Source organism: Pomacea canaliculata, linkage group LG4 (assembly GCF_003073045.1).
Source record: "Pomacea canaliculata isolate SZHN2017 linkage group LG4, ASM307304v1, whole genome shotgun sequence".
NCBI lineage: Eukaryota > Metazoa > Mollusca > Gastropoda > Architaenioglossa > Ampullariidae > Pomacea > Pomacea canaliculata.
The window spans coordinates 33,296,147-33,315,756 of NC_037593.1; the positions used below are offsets into that span (position 1 = coordinate 33,296,147).

The 19,610-nt window shown below is 46.7% G+C and overlaps 1 protein-coding gene across 2 annotated transcripts in view; it reads left to right on the forward strand.

Moving 5' to 3' along the window:
• LOC112561802 (syntaxin) overlaps positions 1–19,610 on the forward strand; it is a 56,724-nt gene that overhangs the window by 21,564 nt on the left and 15,550 nt on the right. For both annotated transcript variants that reach the window (XM_025234539.1, XM_025234538.1), the window contains exons 5-7: positions 11,432–11,505; positions 18,743–18,851; positions 19,276–19,349. In XM_025234539.1, the coding sequence (XP_025090324.1) occupies positions 11,432–11,505; positions 18,743–18,851; positions 19,276–19,349 (257 nt within the window). The remainder of the gene's footprint in view (positions 1–11,431; positions 11,506–18,742; positions 18,852–19,275; positions 19,350–19,610) is intronic.

The following is a 19,610-nucleotide window of genomic DNA, read 5'->3' on the forward strand; positions in this document are numbered from 1 at the left end:
GGGGGTCGTGTGGTGGGTCGTAATGCTGTAAGCTCACAGCCCGTGTCGACACCGGGAGGCGCCATGTTCCAGAGCCGACGGACGGTTTGCATGCCAGTGTTGTAGTCGCCGCGCGCCACCCGACATAAGGCTGCCGGCGACTGGCTTTGCTGGTGGTCCGCCTCCGCCCACTGGTGTCAACATGCTCACGTTCTTTCGTCCACCCAACAAAGCGCTGGCGGAGACAGGTACACGGCATCGCCATATTAACTACATCAGGTGCTTGGTCAGCAGTCTCATTTCGTCTGTAGGACGCATGAAGAATCACATATCCAACAAGGATAGCTGATCACACATTCTGCCTCTTGCACTTTTGCTAACCAAGGCAACGGAATGTATTCCTTGAAAGTCCCCAGATGTTTGTGTGATCCAGGCATGGCGTAGGCAGGAGCCTGTCATCACCCGAATAAACAACTAGAGACGGCATATTCCTTTAAAATTAAAAACAAGCATCGGTTTCAAGGCTGCAAATTGAATACTTGATATCATAAGCAACAAGGGCTTAGAGGAGTGGCCCCGGCAGTTGCTGAGGTGCTTAGTTTCACCAAATGCTTGCAGGACCATAAAGATCCTTATGCTGACACAACTTGTCCACAGGCTGCACATCCAGCAACAGAAGGCCACCTATCAGTCACCCTCCCCACGTTTTCCCCCTACAGCACAGTCAGGGGGAATCGGGACTTGTAGATCGCATGGTCGCCCTCTACCCGTATTAAAAGTAGGGTCCGGCAGTCCGCACTCAAGCCAGATGAAGATGTTGCCAGGCGGCACCAGTACAACTTCCATGGTTTCCGCCGTTGAGGTTGCCGTTGTCTGGTGAGGATAGCGTGCGGACCCTCATTCTCAGTCTTTTTCTTGAGTGTAAAGACAAAGTATTGTGGGCGATGACGTGAAACCTGCCACCCAGCCCTCGCTTGTGGTCTCAGCACGCGCTCCCCTCTCCCACCCTCAGTCCTGGTCCACTCATGCAGTTAGCCCAGGAGACTGGCAGTTGTAACTGCAGCATGATTGATGGCCTCTCCCTCCTCCCGTCCCTTGCACCTCAAGCCTTCTGCTGCACGGGGATGTTGATGGATGCGGTGGTCTACCTCCCCCACTCACTGTTACTTCCCCTCCCCACCTTGCAGGACTGGTTGTCTGGTGTGTGGCACTGTGCGGACTTGTGAAAGCTGCTGAGTTTCCAGTGTAAATATCGACTGCTGATGGTCATATCGCCCAGTCTCTTGCCCTCCTAGACACGCGTCCTGGGGCTGCTATCTCCACATGCAGGTTGTCTGGCTCTCACTCACAGGCTTTGTCATCGGGGTTAGCGAGATGCAAGATTGGAACTAGTCCCACAGTCTGGTCTCTCTCTGGCATTGCTAGAGGTGCCTGGGTGGAAGCCTAACGGTGTGCGCACTGTGAGTTCACTTTGTAAATTCCATTCGTCTGTAGGGCGACAGTGGAGAGCAATGGCTGAGCTGTTGGATGAGGCGTAGATTTGGGGTCTTGTGGTTACTGATTTTTTGGCAGACATATTACTGGACTTTTTCACTTGGTGGGAAAACAGTGGTAGGCAAATTGGAATGGGAGGAAATAGCTTCAGGCAACATCCTTGTTTTGGCGCGACCTTTCACTGCGTGGTCCCCAATCACATTTTGCAGAAGGGTGGTGGTGTCGCTCGATAGAAAGAAGCAGGGAGCTTGAGAGTTGCATTCCCTACCCGCCCCTTACCTTATTGCAACCTTGCGAAAAAGGGGATTGCGTTCTTGGGACAAATTCAATTGGACTGTGTGCGTGTAAACATCTGGATTTCCTGGTTTGTGGACGAGAAAAGAAGGAAACCTGAAAATTTTGATGGCGGGTAGATATGTATCAAGGGAAACAGAACCATCGGTTGTATCCGGGTCCTTTCTTGTCATTAACCACATTTTGTGGAGGTCATCTCTTGTTTTATGAAAAACTTTTGCTCGTTCCCCACCATGTGAGTCCAGCCAGCCGTCACTCTGCCCCTGCACAACGCTCCTTCCTCCCTCCTCCCTTCTACCCGTTTTATTGTCATGTCCCCTTGCTACGTCACACGGGGGACTTCCTGTCGGCCATTGTGGCCGAACTGCCGCCCCGAAGAGTGTTTTGCTTAGGCAACGACAGAGTCAGCCTGTCAGTGATCGCTGCTCAGCCTGCACCACGACTAGGAGGCAGGGTCAGAGAACACACCTCAGCTGCCACCTGTCGTTCTTGTGCACACAAGGCGGCTCGCCTGCAGTCCCTATTCCCTTGAAGCGAAACCAAATAGGTGGTGGTGGCTATTTTGAGTCCAGGATAGTTTCAAGTAATTGTCTTTTTTCAAAGAATAATATACTATTAAAGAGATCCTGCGAAGGTTGTCATTAAAGATGGGTGAAAGGTGTGCGTTCGATTGTGTATCAAATGACATTCTACAACTCAGCAGATGTTTAACATGATATTAAGTAGGACCACGAACTTGTATGACTGGACTACAAGAAAGTTCAAAGGTATCAGGGAAGATAAGCGATAAAAAAAGAAGAAAAAAAAACAGAAAAAAGTTGATTGTAACATTTGGAATCTTGGTTTAGCTGCAGGGCTACTTGCAGGGACTGTGGGAACGTCGGTTGCCATGAGCAACGCCCGGTAAAGCAACTACCTGCAGACGATTTTTGCAGTTAACTACTAAAGCGAGGCTGGTGTGTATAAAGCTTCCGGTTTAGTCACATTCATTGTTTAGGCTCGCCGAGACTAACAGCGGAGAACTTGACAAGAGGCAGTCCACTATATAGGTCCGTGGTAGGACGATGACAGCGTGAACCGTGACCCTAGCAAAACTTGGACAGGAGACACGAAGAACTGCGACTGTATAGGTATTTTGTTTTCCCAGAACATGATCCAAACAGAAGGCCACAAGGTGAGGAAGACAACATCCTTCTCCTCGGGCCTTCAGTGAAACGCCATCTCGTGGCAAAAGTCTTGGTCTGGTGCTTCATAAAGTGCCGACCGGGATGCGACTTGCGGGAGTTTGAACTCGGTCACGGTATGTCTCCTTCAGCCTCATCCATTGAAACTGGTCACAGTCCAGTAGTGACAACTCAGCCTGTGGCACTTGTGATGGAGACAGAAAGACGGAGAGAAGTAGGCGAGGTTATCAGTCGCAAGAGGAAAAAGAGAACAGGAAAATACTTTGTGTATGCAACCCAATCTCCGTGTTACACAGCGAGAGATAAGAGGCGAGAGAAGGAAGAGAATAATGACATCCGAGTAAGTGAACGATACTCCACGTGCACGTGGTAGTCACGTCCCAGACCTTATTGCTGTAGTGTCAGCACACAACTGCTGCTCGCCACCAGTTATTTATTTATTACTCCTCTCATCGATTTACCACCCACTCACCATAGGACTTGTTTACTGGGGCAGTTGACACCTAAACATTTAGTTGTGGATAAGACAGAGCCCAGTGCCAACAGCTTTCACACTCGTGATGTGCGGCGTGACTGCTGCGTGCACAGGGGCTGTGTTAGTCCCACAGTCACATGTAAATAATAACAATAATATCAACAACGAGCTTAGGTACTACAACCTTGCAGGCCGTGCTCTCTCCGTCGACAAACGGCGACAAGTGTCCTCCTACACATTCTCTCCGTCTCTGGCTTGTTGGTATTCATGTGTCCGCCATTGTAAGAAGCCAGGCTAGGTGTCATGGTGTCGCAAGCCTTGCCTCTCTGGCTGCTGATGGACAGTGTGCCCTCCATTGTTACAGTTAGCACCGCAGCACTACACTGTACACAACATTGTGCTGGTGGTATAAATACTTCATGACAGAAACACGTGGTATCAGTCCCAGCAAGACAGCAACACGTGGTATCAGTCCCAGCAAGACAGCAACACGTGGTATCAGTCCCAGCAAGACAGCAACACGTGGTATCAGTACCAGGGAGACAGCAACACGTGGTATCAATCCCGGCAAGACAGCAACACGTGGTATCAGCAGGGTTGTCCATGGGACATATTTTCTATCCCATCCCATCCCGTCCCATGGCAATTTATGCCTGTCCCATCCCGTCCCATCCCACGGGACGTTTCCCATGGGATTCCCATGGTATTAACAATCCTATGGACAACACTGAAAACCACTTTTCGGCTTTTGATCTATAATTCCTGCTACTTCACATACAATAGATGATTCAGAGGAAAGATTTAAATCCTTGATGAATGAAATAACAGTAAATTTATTTTGCAATATCAAGTATCGACTACCATGGGAAAGACAAGTGTGTGCTGTCCCGTCCCATCCCATCCCATGGGACGTTTCCCATGGGATTCCCATTCCTATGGACAACACTGGGTATCAGTCCCAGCAAGACAGCAACACGTGGTATCAGTCCCAGCAAGACAGCAACACGTGGTATCAGTCCCAGCAAGACAGCAACACGTGGTATCAGTCCCAGCAAGACAGCAACACGTGGTATCAATCCCAGCAAGACAGCAACACGTGGTATCAGTCCCAGCAAGACAGCAACACGTGGTATCAGTCCCAGCAAGACAGCAACACGTGGTATCAATCCCAGCAAGACAGCAACACGTGGTATCAGTACCAGCAAGACAGCAACACGTGGTATCAGTCCCAGCAAGACAGTAACACGTGGTATCAGTACCAGCAAGACAGCAACACGTGGTATCAGTCCCAGCAAGACAGCAACACGTGGTATCAATCCAGCAAGACAGCAACACGTGGTATCAATCCCAGCAAGACAGCAACACGTGGTATCAATCCCAGCAAGACAGCAACACGTGGTATCAGTACCAGCAAGACAGCAACACGTGGTATCAATCCCAGCAAGACAGCAACACGTGGTATCAATCCCAGCAAGACAGCAACACGTGGTATCAATCCCAGCAAGACAGCAACACGTGGTATCAGTACCAGCAAGACAGCAACACGTGGTATCAATCCCAGCAAGACAGCAACACGTGGTATCAGTACCAGCAAGACAGCAACACGTGGTATCAGTCCAGCAAGACAGCAACACGTGGTATCAATCCAGCAAGACAGCAACACGTGGTATCAATCCCAGCAAGACAGCAACACGTGGTATCAATCCCAGCAAGACAGCAACACGTGGTATCAGTACCAGCAAGACAGCAACACGTGGTATCAGTCCCAGCAAGACAGCAACACGTGGTATCAGTCCCAGCAAGACAGCAACACGTGGTATCAGTCCCAGCAAGACAGCAACACGTGGTATCAATCCCAGCAAGACAGTAACACCAAGATGTTACAATCAAGCAAGTGTGAGTGGTGGTCAGTATCAAATCTTAAAAATGTTTATTTTCAGACCACTGACACTTACCAAACTCAAAGTAAAGGGAAAAAAGGGAAGAAAAGTATAAGGGAAGGGATGATGATCCGCGACGCCGATGATTGTGCACATGAAGACACTGGACAAACAGACAACAGGGCAGTCGGGGAGGACAGGAGGCAGGAGTGAGGACGATGCTAGTGCAGTTGAGGGTGTAAGTGATACACACCCCAGGGGTTCCCCACGGACCATTGCTGCAGGTTGTGGCCGCACACCGGGGGTAGCAAGTTCCACGGCACAGGGGGTGTAGATGGATGATGTGCCCTGCATCAGTGTGTAGAGAACGTTATCGACCTTCTACCACAACAGCTGCGGCCTTCAGCTGCCAGCATGTAGAACGTGTTATCCATCTCTTGCCCCTTGGTGTTGAGAGTTGTTGTGGGTCTCTTGAATAATAAATCAAGTCTTGGTCACGTCTGTCAACACTCGGCAAGTCTCGGCATTGCTGACAGACAGACAGCAGCGCTGCCAGTGTTGTTGGTGGTATCTTGAAGCTGCAGGCGCTTGTAACTGTTTCATTGGTACCACGAAAAGTCGTCCTTACTTTCATACACTCGTGCTGTTATTGTCTACAGCGCTGCCTCCCTCCCCCTGGTAGGTCAGGTGACAGTGATCCTGCCGACACCTCACAGGAAGTGTGCTGCTTTACCTGACGTTGTTCGTGGCAACCGACGTTCCCACAGTCCCTGCAAGTAGATGTGCAGCTAAACCAAGATTTCAAATGTTACATTAAACTTTTTTCTGTCTTTTTCTTTTTTATCACTTATCTTCCCTGATACCTTTGAACTTTCTTGTCTACAAGTTTCCAACCCTTCCTCCTCATCTGCGCCAGGCACTATTATTATTCTTTGCAAAAAAAGTTCTAAGACTTGGTGCTTGCGAAATGGTCGTAAAATTGCGAAGAACCCAAGAATAGGAACAAAGAAAGAACTTGCCAGGCTTCAGACAGCCTCCTCCCCACCATCTGGCAGCTCATGTTTGACTGGGCGACAGAGAGTTGGTGAGTGAGACACGCTAGTGGTGAGTGTGTTTGTGTGTCTGTCTGTGAGGGGGATGCCGTCTGTAGTCCACCTCCAGCAGCCAGCCAGCGCCGGGCACAATGGGGGACAAGAGTTGTGCCGCCGAGGATGGAGCTGCGCCGTGTGGGAGGTCATCCGCCCAGGCTAGGGGGCGGGGAAAATGATTATATCCTCCTTTGTGTTTGGTGCAGGCTGGTGGTCTTACGCAAGACAGGTGGGGGTGAGGTGGAGGGCATTGTGGGGGAGAAGGGGGGACTATCAACGACGACTTGATGTCTGGCTGTGCGTCGTTTACATCCACAACCTTCCGCTGCTTGCCTCCACACACACAATCTGCCACCCACCCCACCTACCCACCTACCTCGTGCAAGGTGCCTTCTTACTCCCTCCACTTGTACAAGGTGCCTTCTGACAGATTAATCCCGGTACAACATTATTTTCCGGTGATTGGGTGCAGTTTTTTTTAATCTGCTTATTCACAAAATTCGAGGGAAAAATTGTATTCATTTGGTAGTGGTGGTGAGACGCTAGGAACATAAGTCGTCAAACTTCATTAGCGTTGAGGGCGGAAGCGTTTTTTTCTTTCTTGTTCTCGAGGTTTGTTGGGCCGGCTGTACTCAGTGTTATTACAAGTCTTAATCCATTTGTTCGACATTCCCTCAAACCCTCACTGCCACCATCGTCCTTTGTGGACGTTTTTCACACAACCTTCGCTGTCATCGTCAGCTTGTGGACATCATGACCGTGGGACGACTTGAGGTTCAGTGCTTACTGCGTGTCTTCTCATTTCACTTGCTTCATGCCGAAGTCTCCACCACCCGAGTTCTCTGACTTGCGTCTTCATGCTGAAGTCTCCACCACCCGAGTTCTCTGACGCACCACGGGTGAGCGAGAAGCCGATGGGGTTGGTGAGGAATCAGAGCAAGGGGAAACAATACAAGATGAGCTAGTTTTCTCTCTTCCTTTCATTTTTTTTTCACCGTCTGCCCGCTTCCTCTACAAGTGTACCCAGAGTGACAAACCGCGTGGTTGATGGCAAGGTGGAGGAGACAAGGATGGGTTAGTGTGCCTGGCGGGACACAGAAACACTTTCAGCATTGTTTGCAGATCGATGGCGCACCCACCAACTTCCCTGCCTCTCGCCAACAGCCTCCGACACTCTTTAGTGGGAAAGGGATGGAGTAAATTAAACTGCTGGAGGAAGCTCCGTGGCCTGGTCCTTGATAAAGGTCACCGGTTCAAAGCTCACTAGGACCTGTAACTTGAAAAATCTATACCCCCAGAAGATGGGTACATCCGGGTGCTTGCTTTATCTTTCAAAATATCCAAATGACGTGCACGAGGCACGGTGAACCAGTTACAGTTCCCTGCCCAGGTAATTGGCGTTTCTCATATTTTTCTTGCCTGTCACCTCCATGTACGTAGCCTTGGTCATCTGATGGCCTGCGAGGTCCACGTCTGTGAAATGACCAGCATCACCTCTGGTTCTCTCGACTTCCGCTTCATAGCCAGAGTTAGCGTACGATCGCGTGGTTTAATCGGGTATAACCGTACTTCGAGGTAGCCGTGCCATGAGGTGGCGCGGTTCAGGTGGGTGTAACGGGCCAGCAAAGGACCTCAGTGGCTGTACAGGGGTGGTGGTGATGGATGGGGTGTCACCTTGACTGGCAGTGGGAGGGGAGGGGTGACGCGCGCGCGACATGCTGCGAATTTCGCAAGTGCACGAGCTGCTGGATTCCTCCGCCCCCGCCTCTAGTGGATGACTTAGCAGCTTACACGTGGGAGCAGGATTAGTCCGCCCCACTTAATGTGTCGCTCTGCTCTTCCTTGATCCTACCTCCGCCTTGCTAGAGGAAGGAAGTGAGGGCCACAGCGCCGGCCTTTGACTCTCACTGCCGCTGGTGTCAGCAGGCGATTCCTAGAATGTACATGTTCGCTCATATTGCACAACGACTGCTGATAGGCTTGGCCCAACAAATTCGCATACACACGCTGACACACACTTTCTTAGAATGAAGCGTGCTTCACTTTCCAGTCTTTCCTTAGTCTCTAATCGCCGCTTAAACAGCTGTTCCCCAGGGAGTACAGGCAGGTGTGCCGAAGCCTCTAATCTCCAAAGTGCCTCGAAGTTCCATCAAAGTATTATTTACTATCTTAGATTCCATGATATTGGCAAATGTTTGGACTTAACATGCTGACTAAAGTTCCAGTGTATTGGAGAATAAATTTGGACTGAGCCAGGTTCCAATGACCTCAACGTTCACCCTGAAATCATTGGTTTTTGCTCTGTTAAGACAGCAAGCAAGAGAATGGAAAATGAAGTTACAACATACTACTAACCCAGAAAGGTAAAGTGAGGGTGGGAGTGGAACATTTTTTAAAAACTTGCATGGTGGTAACTGTGCTGATACCACTAGCTCCACCACTAGCTCCTCTCTTGCCAGACATCAGGATCCATGCCATCTCCAGGCCCAGGCGCGGTCAGAAGAAAGTTCATCAAACCATCCCACCCTCTTCCCACTTTGCCTCCATACCCCCACCTCCAACTGCTAGCCGAGAAGTGCGGTCTCCTCTATCTCTGTCAGCAGTACAGTGAGGACTGGCTGTCCTGTGTTCAGCTTTCCTCTGGAGCATTTTGTTCTTTCTCTGCATGTGGCATCTGTTTACAGGGGTAGCTGCCTTGCCATGATGTACTTAGTTGCTGACTCCACATAAAACACAAATTCTCCCCCCCCCCACGCACATAGACACTCCAAGTATTAGCTGAGAAGTGTAGTCTTCTCTCCAGTTGGTGCAATGACATGCAGCCCCATGATCCACTTACCATGCATCTGCTCATTGTGGTCATATGCAAACAGTTTCCATGCACAGACCTTGGACTCCACCACTTTTTGGGGTTTTTCGGTTGTTGGGTTGTTTGTTGTTTTTTTTTTTGGGGGGGGGGTCTTTTTTGGAGGCAGGGAGCTGTTGCACTGTGGTTGGTTTAATCACACTAATTTGATGGCGGTGCAACAGGGCTTACTCTTACCTACACTCTAGTCACTTTAGTGTGTCTAGGAGTCTCCTGGTCTTGGCCAGTCATCGGTCAGTATTGGTGCACACGTCCAGCCATGCATGGCAGATAATCCTGGGGGAGTGAGCATGCTCCAGTGGGCTCACTGGCAATTCGAATGGTGCATGTCAGCATCTTCCTGTCATCGTTTTTAATAAAATAAAAGTGATGTTAAGCAGGGTGTGAATAAAATAAAGGTGATGTTAAGCAGGGTGTGAAAATGAATGGCAGCTGAGTTGCTGTAGATTTCATTCCTAATCTTTAAAATGAAAGAAAATTTGTTGGTGAAATTATTGCAAGTTCCTATTGAGCACCACTACACTTCATACTGTATTGTTGACTGCTCACAGCGGTGCATTTTGAAAGAAAATCATGTTTTCTATCTTCTCAGAAGAAGGGCGTGCATTTAAAACTATTTTATTTCGTTCAGCCCTACCACCACCACTCTCCATGATACCCCACTGTTGTAATCAGCTAGCATAAGATCCTGAAGGTTCTTACCAACCTGCTGGAGTTTTACATTTCGTTTTGGCTATTCTTCTCTTTTACACAACTGTTGATTGGTTGTGACTGCCCTGCACATAGGCTGCTTCTGTTAGTAACCCTTTTTGGAATTTAGTTTGACACACCCAGCATATAGAAAACACAAACAGCAAAAACAAATATCACAACACCTTACCTACACACCAACATACAAATGCCACTCTGGACACTTCCACAACCACAGATAGACTTTGACCTTACAGCAAAGAACACCAAGACAAAATCACTTCAGAAACAAAGCTCAAACTAAGTACCATCTACAAAGACTACCCACAGAGATATTGATGGATTTCATGATCCAGAGACACAGGCGACTGGACTGAGAGTTAATTTTCCTGAAAGCATATCCATCTCCACCAGATTTCCGACGTATACTTCATTCTTCACAGGGAAGGGAACTAGGAGACTGTTAGATGACCAACCTAGTAATACTCTGCCTTTCTTCAAGTCAGATAGATCCCACCAAACTAGAATGAGGTTTAACGAAGAATACCGAGATTAAAAAGTCCTCTTACATGCACATGTGGGAACAGACTTAGAACCTCACATGTTTAGCTGGAGTGTAATGACAACAAACAAGAAAGAGAAGAATTCAAACAGGTCCTGATAAATGTTGATTGGTATTAAAAATAAGTAGCTGCCATACTCACCCATTGAGAAGTGGCATGCTATACTGTCACTGGTGGTACCAATGGTGGCCAGCAAAAAGTACAAACTGGACAACATCCCCCAAAAAGCAAAATCAACATCAACAAAAAAACAAGTTTAGTGTCTTTTCTCTTTCAGACTGTGGCCTTTCTTGCACCTCTTAGATTTGGGGTGGGTTGGGGAGCAGACAGACAGTAGGGGAGGGTTTTGGTGGTGGTGGTTGTGGTGGGGGGTTACTCGGATGCTAGACAAGGCTGCCTCTCAAGATAAATGTGCTTTTTGCTTTGCCCTTTCTGCCTGGCAATCAGGATGAGTTGTGGTAGGTTGCTGGTAAGCCAGAGAACAGTGTAGTACTACCAGTGGGTAGTAGTACTACCAGTAGTGTAGCAGCTACAGATTGCTTGTAAACAAGAGAGTGGTTAGGCCAGTGTCTGTGTGCATGTAGCTATATGCTTATCATATATGTGCACTTTCTCTTTACCAGAATACAAGCCTGCCAGCGTACTAGTGTTTGTGGTGTTTTTAAGGAATGTATTTACTTTCTAATTTCCCTGGGCTTTCTCCAGTCATTCCCCTCAATCTGTCATTTTTCTCTATGTCTTTCTCAGCTCTTCCTCTTCTCACTTATCATTGACACTCACATCATTTTTGCAGTTGTCCCCCTTCACTTCTCACCTTTCCACACCTTTTCTCTCCCTTGATATCATGTTCTTGTTTGTTATCAGTAGCTTGCATTTCCTGCATTTTATTGTCTCCATTTTTTCTATTGTATTTTACAGTCATTGAACAAAACATAGAACAAGAAGAGCATTCCAACAAGTCATCGGCAGATCTTCGTATACGCAAAACACAAGTAAGAGTCCAATGACAAGGTAGGTAATAATACAGACCTGTTCCACTGTACAAGGCTGTGAACAGCAGGTATAGCTTGATTTATCATGTCAGTATTGATGGCATGTACTTCCTGAGTCATTGATAGAGATGGGGTTTAATAACAACAACAATAATAAACATGTGATTTCTATTAGCACATGATCACACTCAAAAAGGAACATGCTCTCAGCACCTGAGACAAGAACAAAACATGGACAGCATATGAAGGACAAAAAGAAAGATAACCATGCAGACAAATAATAAAGGACAAACATAGAAGACACAGTGAGGAATCAGGGAACAAACAGTAAGGATTGAGAGTTTCGTGAATCTGCAGAGGGAGATGAGCAGCAGACAAGTCAGCAGACGAAAAAAAGTATTAAAAAGGGGGAGAGGGTAGGTGGACTTCTGTTTTGTTTATTACTTGTTACTCCTTGAGGAGTCTAGGGCCGCAGCAACACCTCGCCAGCGGACCGGGTATAGGGCAGCCCCCTTCAGTTGGGCCCATGTGGTTCCCACATCCTTTGCCTCGCTCTCTACTGTTCTTTTTCAAGTCGGCTTTGGTCTTTCAACTCTCCTCTTCCCCTTAGGGTTCCAGTCAAGTGCCTGCCTGGCAATGGTGTCAGTTGGTTTGTGCAGGGTGTGTCCTATTCAGTCCCATTAGCGCAGGGTGTGTCCTATCCACCCCATTAGCTCAGGGCGTCCTATCCAGCCCCATTTGCACTTTGTGATGTCCTGACTAGTGGCCTTCTGGTTGGTTCTCTTCCACAGGCTGCAGTTGGAGATCTTTTCAGGCCATCTTACTCCCAGAATATGGCATAGGCATCGGTAGATAAAGGTCTGGAGCTTGTTGTTGATGGTGTTTGTCACTCTCCAGGTTTCAGAACCATACAGTAGGACTGCCTTCACGTTGGTGGTGAAGATGCGGGTCTTACTGCAGAAAGATAATGCTCAGCAGTTCCAGATGGGGCGAAGGCTACTGAAAGCATGCCTGGCCTTGTTGATGTGGGTTTTGATGTCATCATCTGCTCCACCATCTTTGTTGACAATGCTCAGCAGATACATGAAGCAATCTGTTTCCAGGATGTTCTCTCCCTGAAGTTGGATTGGGAGCTCCTGCTTGTTGTTGATTCTCATCACTTCGGTCTTATTATCTATGACCATTAAGTCAGTCTTCTCTGCTCCCTCTGCTATCTGCAAATTCCAGGTCCTCTAGCTGTTTGGTGAAGGTCCACTGGATACCAGTGGTGTTGTCTTGTGCATAATCCAGTCTGTGACCATCAGGAAGATTGTTGGTGATAATATTCAACCCTGTCTTAAGCCGGTCATTCATTACGAAAGGTTCAGTGAGTTTGCTGTTGTGGATATTGTAGCAGGATGAGTCATCATACAATCCCTGAATTATGTTTATGAATCAGAATCAGTATCAATTTATTGAATAGGCCAACGGCCCTTTTCAAGGGGGAGCATAACCATCAAAGATATAGATAAATCAAAATCAGATAATTAGAAGTAACCACAACATGCCGCATTCTTAACATCCGATGGCCTGAGAAGGTCTCCAATACCGCCATGTGGGAGAGAACCAACCAAAACCCTGCCAGCCAAGACATCAAGAAGCGAAAGTGGGGCTGGATTGGCCACACTCTACGAAAGCCAGCCGACAATATAACGCGACAAGCTCTGGGCTGGAACCCACAGGGGAGGCGCAAGGTTGGGAGACCCAGACACACGTGGAGACGATCAGTCCACAGAGAGGCAGAGACAGCTGGCATGACATGGTCCCAACTAGAAAGGGATGCCCAGGACCGGGTCCGATGGCGGCGTGTTTTTGCGGCCCTATGCTCCACTGGGGGCGAATAGGAACGAAGAAGAAGAAGACAACATGCCCAGGTGCAAGTAAAGATTTGCATTGTAATTTAAACAAACACCACACAGTCATATAAATATGCAAGTACAAATTAATACTTATCAAATTAATGTTAGTCACAAGATGATATATAACCAACTTAATAGTAACATAACCATATGGCATTTTTGGACATGAAATGAAGATGAAAGCAATAAACAAAAATAAAAATGATGGATGCATTGGAGGAGGAGGATTGGCGTTTTAGTCAGCAGCTAAGGTATATCATGACAAGCCAGACAAACCTGTAAAAAAGATGCTATATACAGAGAAAGAACAGTGTGCCTGAGACGAGAAATTCATCCAAGACAGCGTTGTCTTCAACTACACTTGTAGTTCCATTTCAAAAAATATACATAGAATGATCTCTAATTAGAAAATGCATTTGGGAATTCAGCCCTGGGTGGAAATGAATAGTAACCGAGAAAGGTTTTAACTGTTCAAATCTGACAAATGTTTGAATGTACCGCCTTTTTATAACTAGTTGTCTTCGCATCAACTGGTTCTTCTTCTAGCAAGGTGGTCAGTGTGTTGAGAAATAGGGTCTGAGATACACTCGCTGGGGACTGGTACTGAAGATTCTGAATGCCTTTGCAGTCTTCGATTATCATTTTGTAAAAAAAAAAAAAAATAAAAACCAAGCCATTACAGAGTTGGTCAGAACAATTCTCTTTCAGACCCTAAACTTCCCACACCTACTAAAAAAACATTGTTTATGTTTATCGACAATTAAATATTTGTTGTCCACATATGTTGAGGATTTATTTTTTGAGGGGTGGTAGTGATAAAGGAAAAGCTGCTTGTTCGTTTCTTTCTTGTACAAACAGACAGTCACTTTAAAATTTCACAAAAATGTAAGTGAATGCAAGACAAATGCTGACTTATGAGTCTGCTCCGTTGAGATGAACCTGTTCCTGCAGATGCGGCAGAACCTGCTGCGCGAATTCGTCCGGATTTATGACACCTTGACTCTCCACCTTTCTTCCTATCGCCTGGGTAGCGATGTAAGGTCTGGGGTAGAGTTTTTGTATCAGACCTTCCACGTTCCAACTCAGAAAGGTTAGTGTTTTCTGTGTACCAGTGAGGCTGGGGCCAGGGCCACATCCCTAGCTATGGTCCATGTCTTGACTCCTCATGTGTCCAGACCGAGTGGTGATCGGCGACTGTTGGAACATATCGGTGAAGAGCGGCTGGGATCTGTTGCGAGAGTGGCCTCTCTCGATGTTTCGGTCTCCCGGTGCACGTGATTGTCTCCTCCGCGTTGAAGAGGAGAGACTCCTGGGCGCCTGTCTTGACTTGGATCTACGCACTGTTTCTGTTTCCCCTCCCTTCTTCTCTGTCTCTGTGCTGCACGTCTCCCCGAAGTTGGTCTCCCCTGGTGCGCTGTCAGCTCCGAGAAGAATAAGCTCTCAGCTCACGTGCTGTTGTCGGTGGAGATCCGTCACGGTTGACCGCTGTGACCTCCGCATGTGCTGGGCAGTAGTTGCATGGGTGGCCGTGTGATTTGTTCTTGTCGCTGGGGTCTGGACAAGGGAGTGGGGTGGTTCCACGTCGGGGTTGGGGGAGCGGTCTCTGGGAGGGGTGGTGGGGTTATTAGTAACTTGAGTGACAGCTTTTGTGTTTTTTTTTGATCCCATCAGTATGGTCACCTTTGTCGTCGTTGCTGTGCTTTCTGAACGGCACTTTTTCTTCTGGAACACTGGCATCTTTAAATCATGGGATGCTATCTTTGGATGGGTTTTCTACTTCTTCTGTGTATAGTCGTCCGGCTTTGAAGTATGCCCTCTTTCCCTGTGTTCTGAGTTCTCTAATAGTTTCTGCTTGGCGTTTATTTTAATCGCCTGCCACCTTGACACCGTGTTCCCATAGTTTGGCTCTACCTGTCGTCAGAATGGTCATCTTATCGGACCAGTGGAGAAATTTAACGACTACCGGGCGGGGATTCTGGCCACCGTTAGGTTGTCTATTCCCTATGCGATGGCATCGTTCGATGTCATTTCTGCACCAGCCTCTTTCTGGGTAAACATGTTTTAGTAGATCCAGAATCTGTTCAACACACGCCGTATACCTTTCCTTCCCAGTTTCAGTAACATTGAAGAAACGTAGGTTGTTTCTGCATGAAATCTGCTCTTGTAGGTCAATTTGTCTGTCTAGCATTTCCATCGCTAAGGTTGAGTCTCTGTCCAGTGCTTCCACTTCCTTCTGTAGTTCATCAAGACGTTTTGACAGAAGCATGTTGTGTTGTTTGAGAGAACTGTTCTCGTCTCGTAGACTGTTTAACTCTTGTCTGATTGTAGCGTTGTCCCATAAAATGGTTGATACATCCCTTTGGACAACCATCATCACCTGCATAAGATCTTGAGTTGTATAATCCCTACCTGTGCTGCTAGAACCCATGGCACTCGCGTCGTTGCCATCTTGTGGTTCCGTATCCTCCATGTCGCCGGGAAGAAATGACCCCTGAGCCCGAAGCATACTAGATAAATGTCCAGAAGATACACACGTAGGGGCACCACACACAGCTGGAGCATCCAGTATCACAATCTAATCACCGACACAACAAATTAGGTAGTCCTGTCAGTGGACCGCGGGAGCACTGTCGCACAGAGAGGAATTAACACCATACAGACGTCAGGCTTGGAAATGGCTACGCTGACATTGTCAATATGTGCATTAATGCTAGTACAACGTTACAATGATAATACAGTGGTAGTGGATAAACAATTAGACAGGTACCATGACACGTGACACAAGACACACGATATATAGTCAGATGGACGGAAAGGGCAACAATTGCCAGTAACCGGGTGTTGGATATACACAGTTCAAAAGCTCAGCAGGAAGTGGTTGAGCGTTATAGTTCGGTCTCTACTCCGTCATGCGGTGATGTCATCAGTGACGACAATGTACAATGACGTAGAAACGCAGCGGACTGGGTACTGAAGCACAAACAAAAATAAATGTTGATAAAGTATAAGAAGACCACAGAGTCACAACTGCTGCCTGTAGGCACCACACTCGTAGAAAATTCACTCTCAAATCGGAACATCACATAGATTCACATAGACCATACGATCTATCTGAAGCAGAACTATGTCACACAATTCCTCTGATCGAAGGTGAAAATGAAACTGTAAAGAACGGTCACCACTGATCATCTCCCGCACAACAGAACCAAAACTGAGGTCACCAGGATGGAAGGAGCATCATATGCAAGCTTTTGCAGCCAGGCACGCTTCAAATTAAAATTGACAGCAAAGTCTAGAGAAACAACAATAACACATCAGGCGAGACCGAAGACAAAGTAGGTTCCACTCATCCGCCATCTTACTACGTCATCCAGGAAAAATCGAATTATGTTTATGAGCTTAGGTAGAATGCCGTAGTGGATCATCAGCCTCTAGATGATGTCCCTGTCCACACTGCCAAATGCCTTCTCAAGGTCCACAAAAGTTATATAAAGGGAGGACTGCCACTTAATAGACTGCTCAATGATGATACGACATGTGGCAATGTGGTCAGTGCATGACATATCCTGGCGAAACCCTGCTTGTTCAGGTCTCAGTCTCTTGTCTTCAATTTCTCTAGTATTACCCTTGTCATGACTTTGCTGGGGATGGACAGCAACATGATCCCCCACCAATTGTTGCACTGGAACAGGTCTCCTTTCTTTGGTAACTTGACCAGGTGGCCTAGTGTCCAGTCTGTTGGTACTAGCGCTTGTTCCCAGATCTTGTGTAGGAGGGGCTGTAAAATTGCTTCTGCTGTTTCTGTGTCTGCCTTCAATGCTTCTGGGGGTATGCCATCCAGACCTGCTGCTTTTCATGCTTTTGATAGCTTTGATGATTTCTGTCTTAGTGGAGGGCTGGTGTTGACATGAAGATGGTCAGTTGCTGGTGGCATGTCAGGTAAAGCTGATAGATGAGATCAATTCAGGATATCTCCGAACTGTTCCATCCAGTGGTCTCTTTGTCCTGCATCGTTTGTTATGGTCTTGCCGTCTTTGTCTTTCACTGGCTTGTTTGGGTTAATGTTCCTGCCTGACAGACTTCGCGTTATTTCGTATAGTCGCCTCATGTTTTCATGTATAGCTGCTGTCTCTGCTTCCTCTGTCAGTTCATGGGTGAAGCGTCTCTTGTTCTTTCTGACAAACCTCTTGGCGGCTGGCTTCCCAATATCTGAGATCTTCCTTCTGTTGTTGATCTTGACACTGGTTGAGTTTCTGTTTCAGGAAGATGGACGCAGTATGGAGTAATTTCATGGAGATGTGTTTTTAGTGCATGTTTAAAGGATTTGATGGTGAGTAGGTGGCGGATTAGGTAGGGAAAAGAGTTCCACCAGTAACTAAAAATCATGTAACCATATAATAATAATAGCATTTGTATAGCACATTGCCCCACATGGAGGCAAGCTCGATGTGCTTCACTAGAGACCAGGAACAGTGGGGAAAGAGGCCATGTGATGTAGTCATCACAGTCAGCAATACAAGAACATGAAGAAACTCAGAGATAGGAGTGTGGGGGAGAAAGAACAACAGAATGTATGACTTATAGTAGGTGTTTCAAAAAGAGTCATGTTTCAAGTCCAGATCAGAAAGCTGGTACCAACTCTGCTATATGGGAGACAGAAGCAGGGCCATTCCAAATACTGGGGCCGGAGGAGAAAGAGTGACAGCAGACGTCTTCAGTCTGATATGTGGAACAAAGAGAAATCCATCGTGGGCCAAGCAAACTGACCTGCGAGGTTGGTATGACAGCACAAGCTCGGAGAAAGAGATTAGAGCAAGGCCATGAACAAAGCATGATGATCTTGAATTCAATGCAAGCCTGAACTGCAGCCAGTGGAGATCGCGCAGAAGTGTAAGTGGCAGGGTCAGCCTTCCACTTCTGGAATACAATGCAGGCAGCGTTGTTCTGAGCTCTCTGGAGCTTGTCAAGCAGGCGGCCAGGAAGATGTATGATTAGAGATTTACAGTAGGCACCTACAAAGAAATTAATTTGGTCAAGATGTTCATCTTTGTGTTTATAATCAGTATATGTTAGCCTGATCTGTTTATATAGCACATCATTTTTTGGTGTAATACAGAGTGTTAGATGTGGCTGAAACATGTAATAGTGTAGGCTACTTAAGCTGCATAGTCACTCATTATGTTGCATACTTTCTTAATTTGGAAACATTGTTACTTAAACACAAGCCTGCTTCAATGGAATGACTAAATATTAATAGCATACCATATCAATATTATCACCCTGAAAATCCTGCCAATCAAGTCTGTAGTACAATGAATCTTTCTTTTTTTTTTACCCAGCATGCAACTCTTTCTCGCAAGTTTGTGGAGGTGATGAACGATTACAATGCCTGTCAGATAGACTACCGAGAGAGATGTAAAGGCCGCATCCAGCGACAACTGGAGATAAGTGGGTATAATGGCTGTTTGTGCATCAGGTCTTTTGTTGCCTTATAAGATGTAACATGTACTGTGGGGAGAAGTACACTGAGGGAAGGGGTAGTAAGGTATACTTGATTGTATGGTAGGTATAATTGTTATCATTGCTTTCAAGAGTTTCAATTAGCTGATAAAAACCTTTGAGACTTTCAAGATTAGTGTCTGTGTATTCATGTGCATTATACGAGCAGACTTAGACCATCTTGTTGGCTAATATTTGAATTTTGGCAGAGTAACGAGGGAGTGGAGATGACGTATAGGACATGGAGAATGACAGCTTTAGTTGAGACTGAGTGCAAGGAGATGAATGAGCATAAACACTTTCTTGTCTTGTACATAAACATGTTCATATATTGTGCATGCTGTTCTTGCACATAAATATGTTCTTTTTGCAGCTGGTAGGACGACGACTAATGAGGAACTTGAAGGAATGATTGAGTCAGGAAATCCAGCCATATTCACACAAGGGGTACCTCTCTTTTCTCATCTCTTTCATTAATTTAAGGGTTTTATTTAACACCTATCAAGACCCACAGTGCTTCTCTCTCTTTTGAGCATCCTTTTTATTCATATTTTCTCACAAGTGTTATGATTGATTACAGATGCAGTGTGTTATAATTCATCGATATCTGCAGTGTCTCTCAAATCAGATGGTATCATTTCCCTCCATCTCTCCCCCCATACCTTATTAATAGAAGCTTGTAGCCAGACATCTGTGTGATGCTATGGC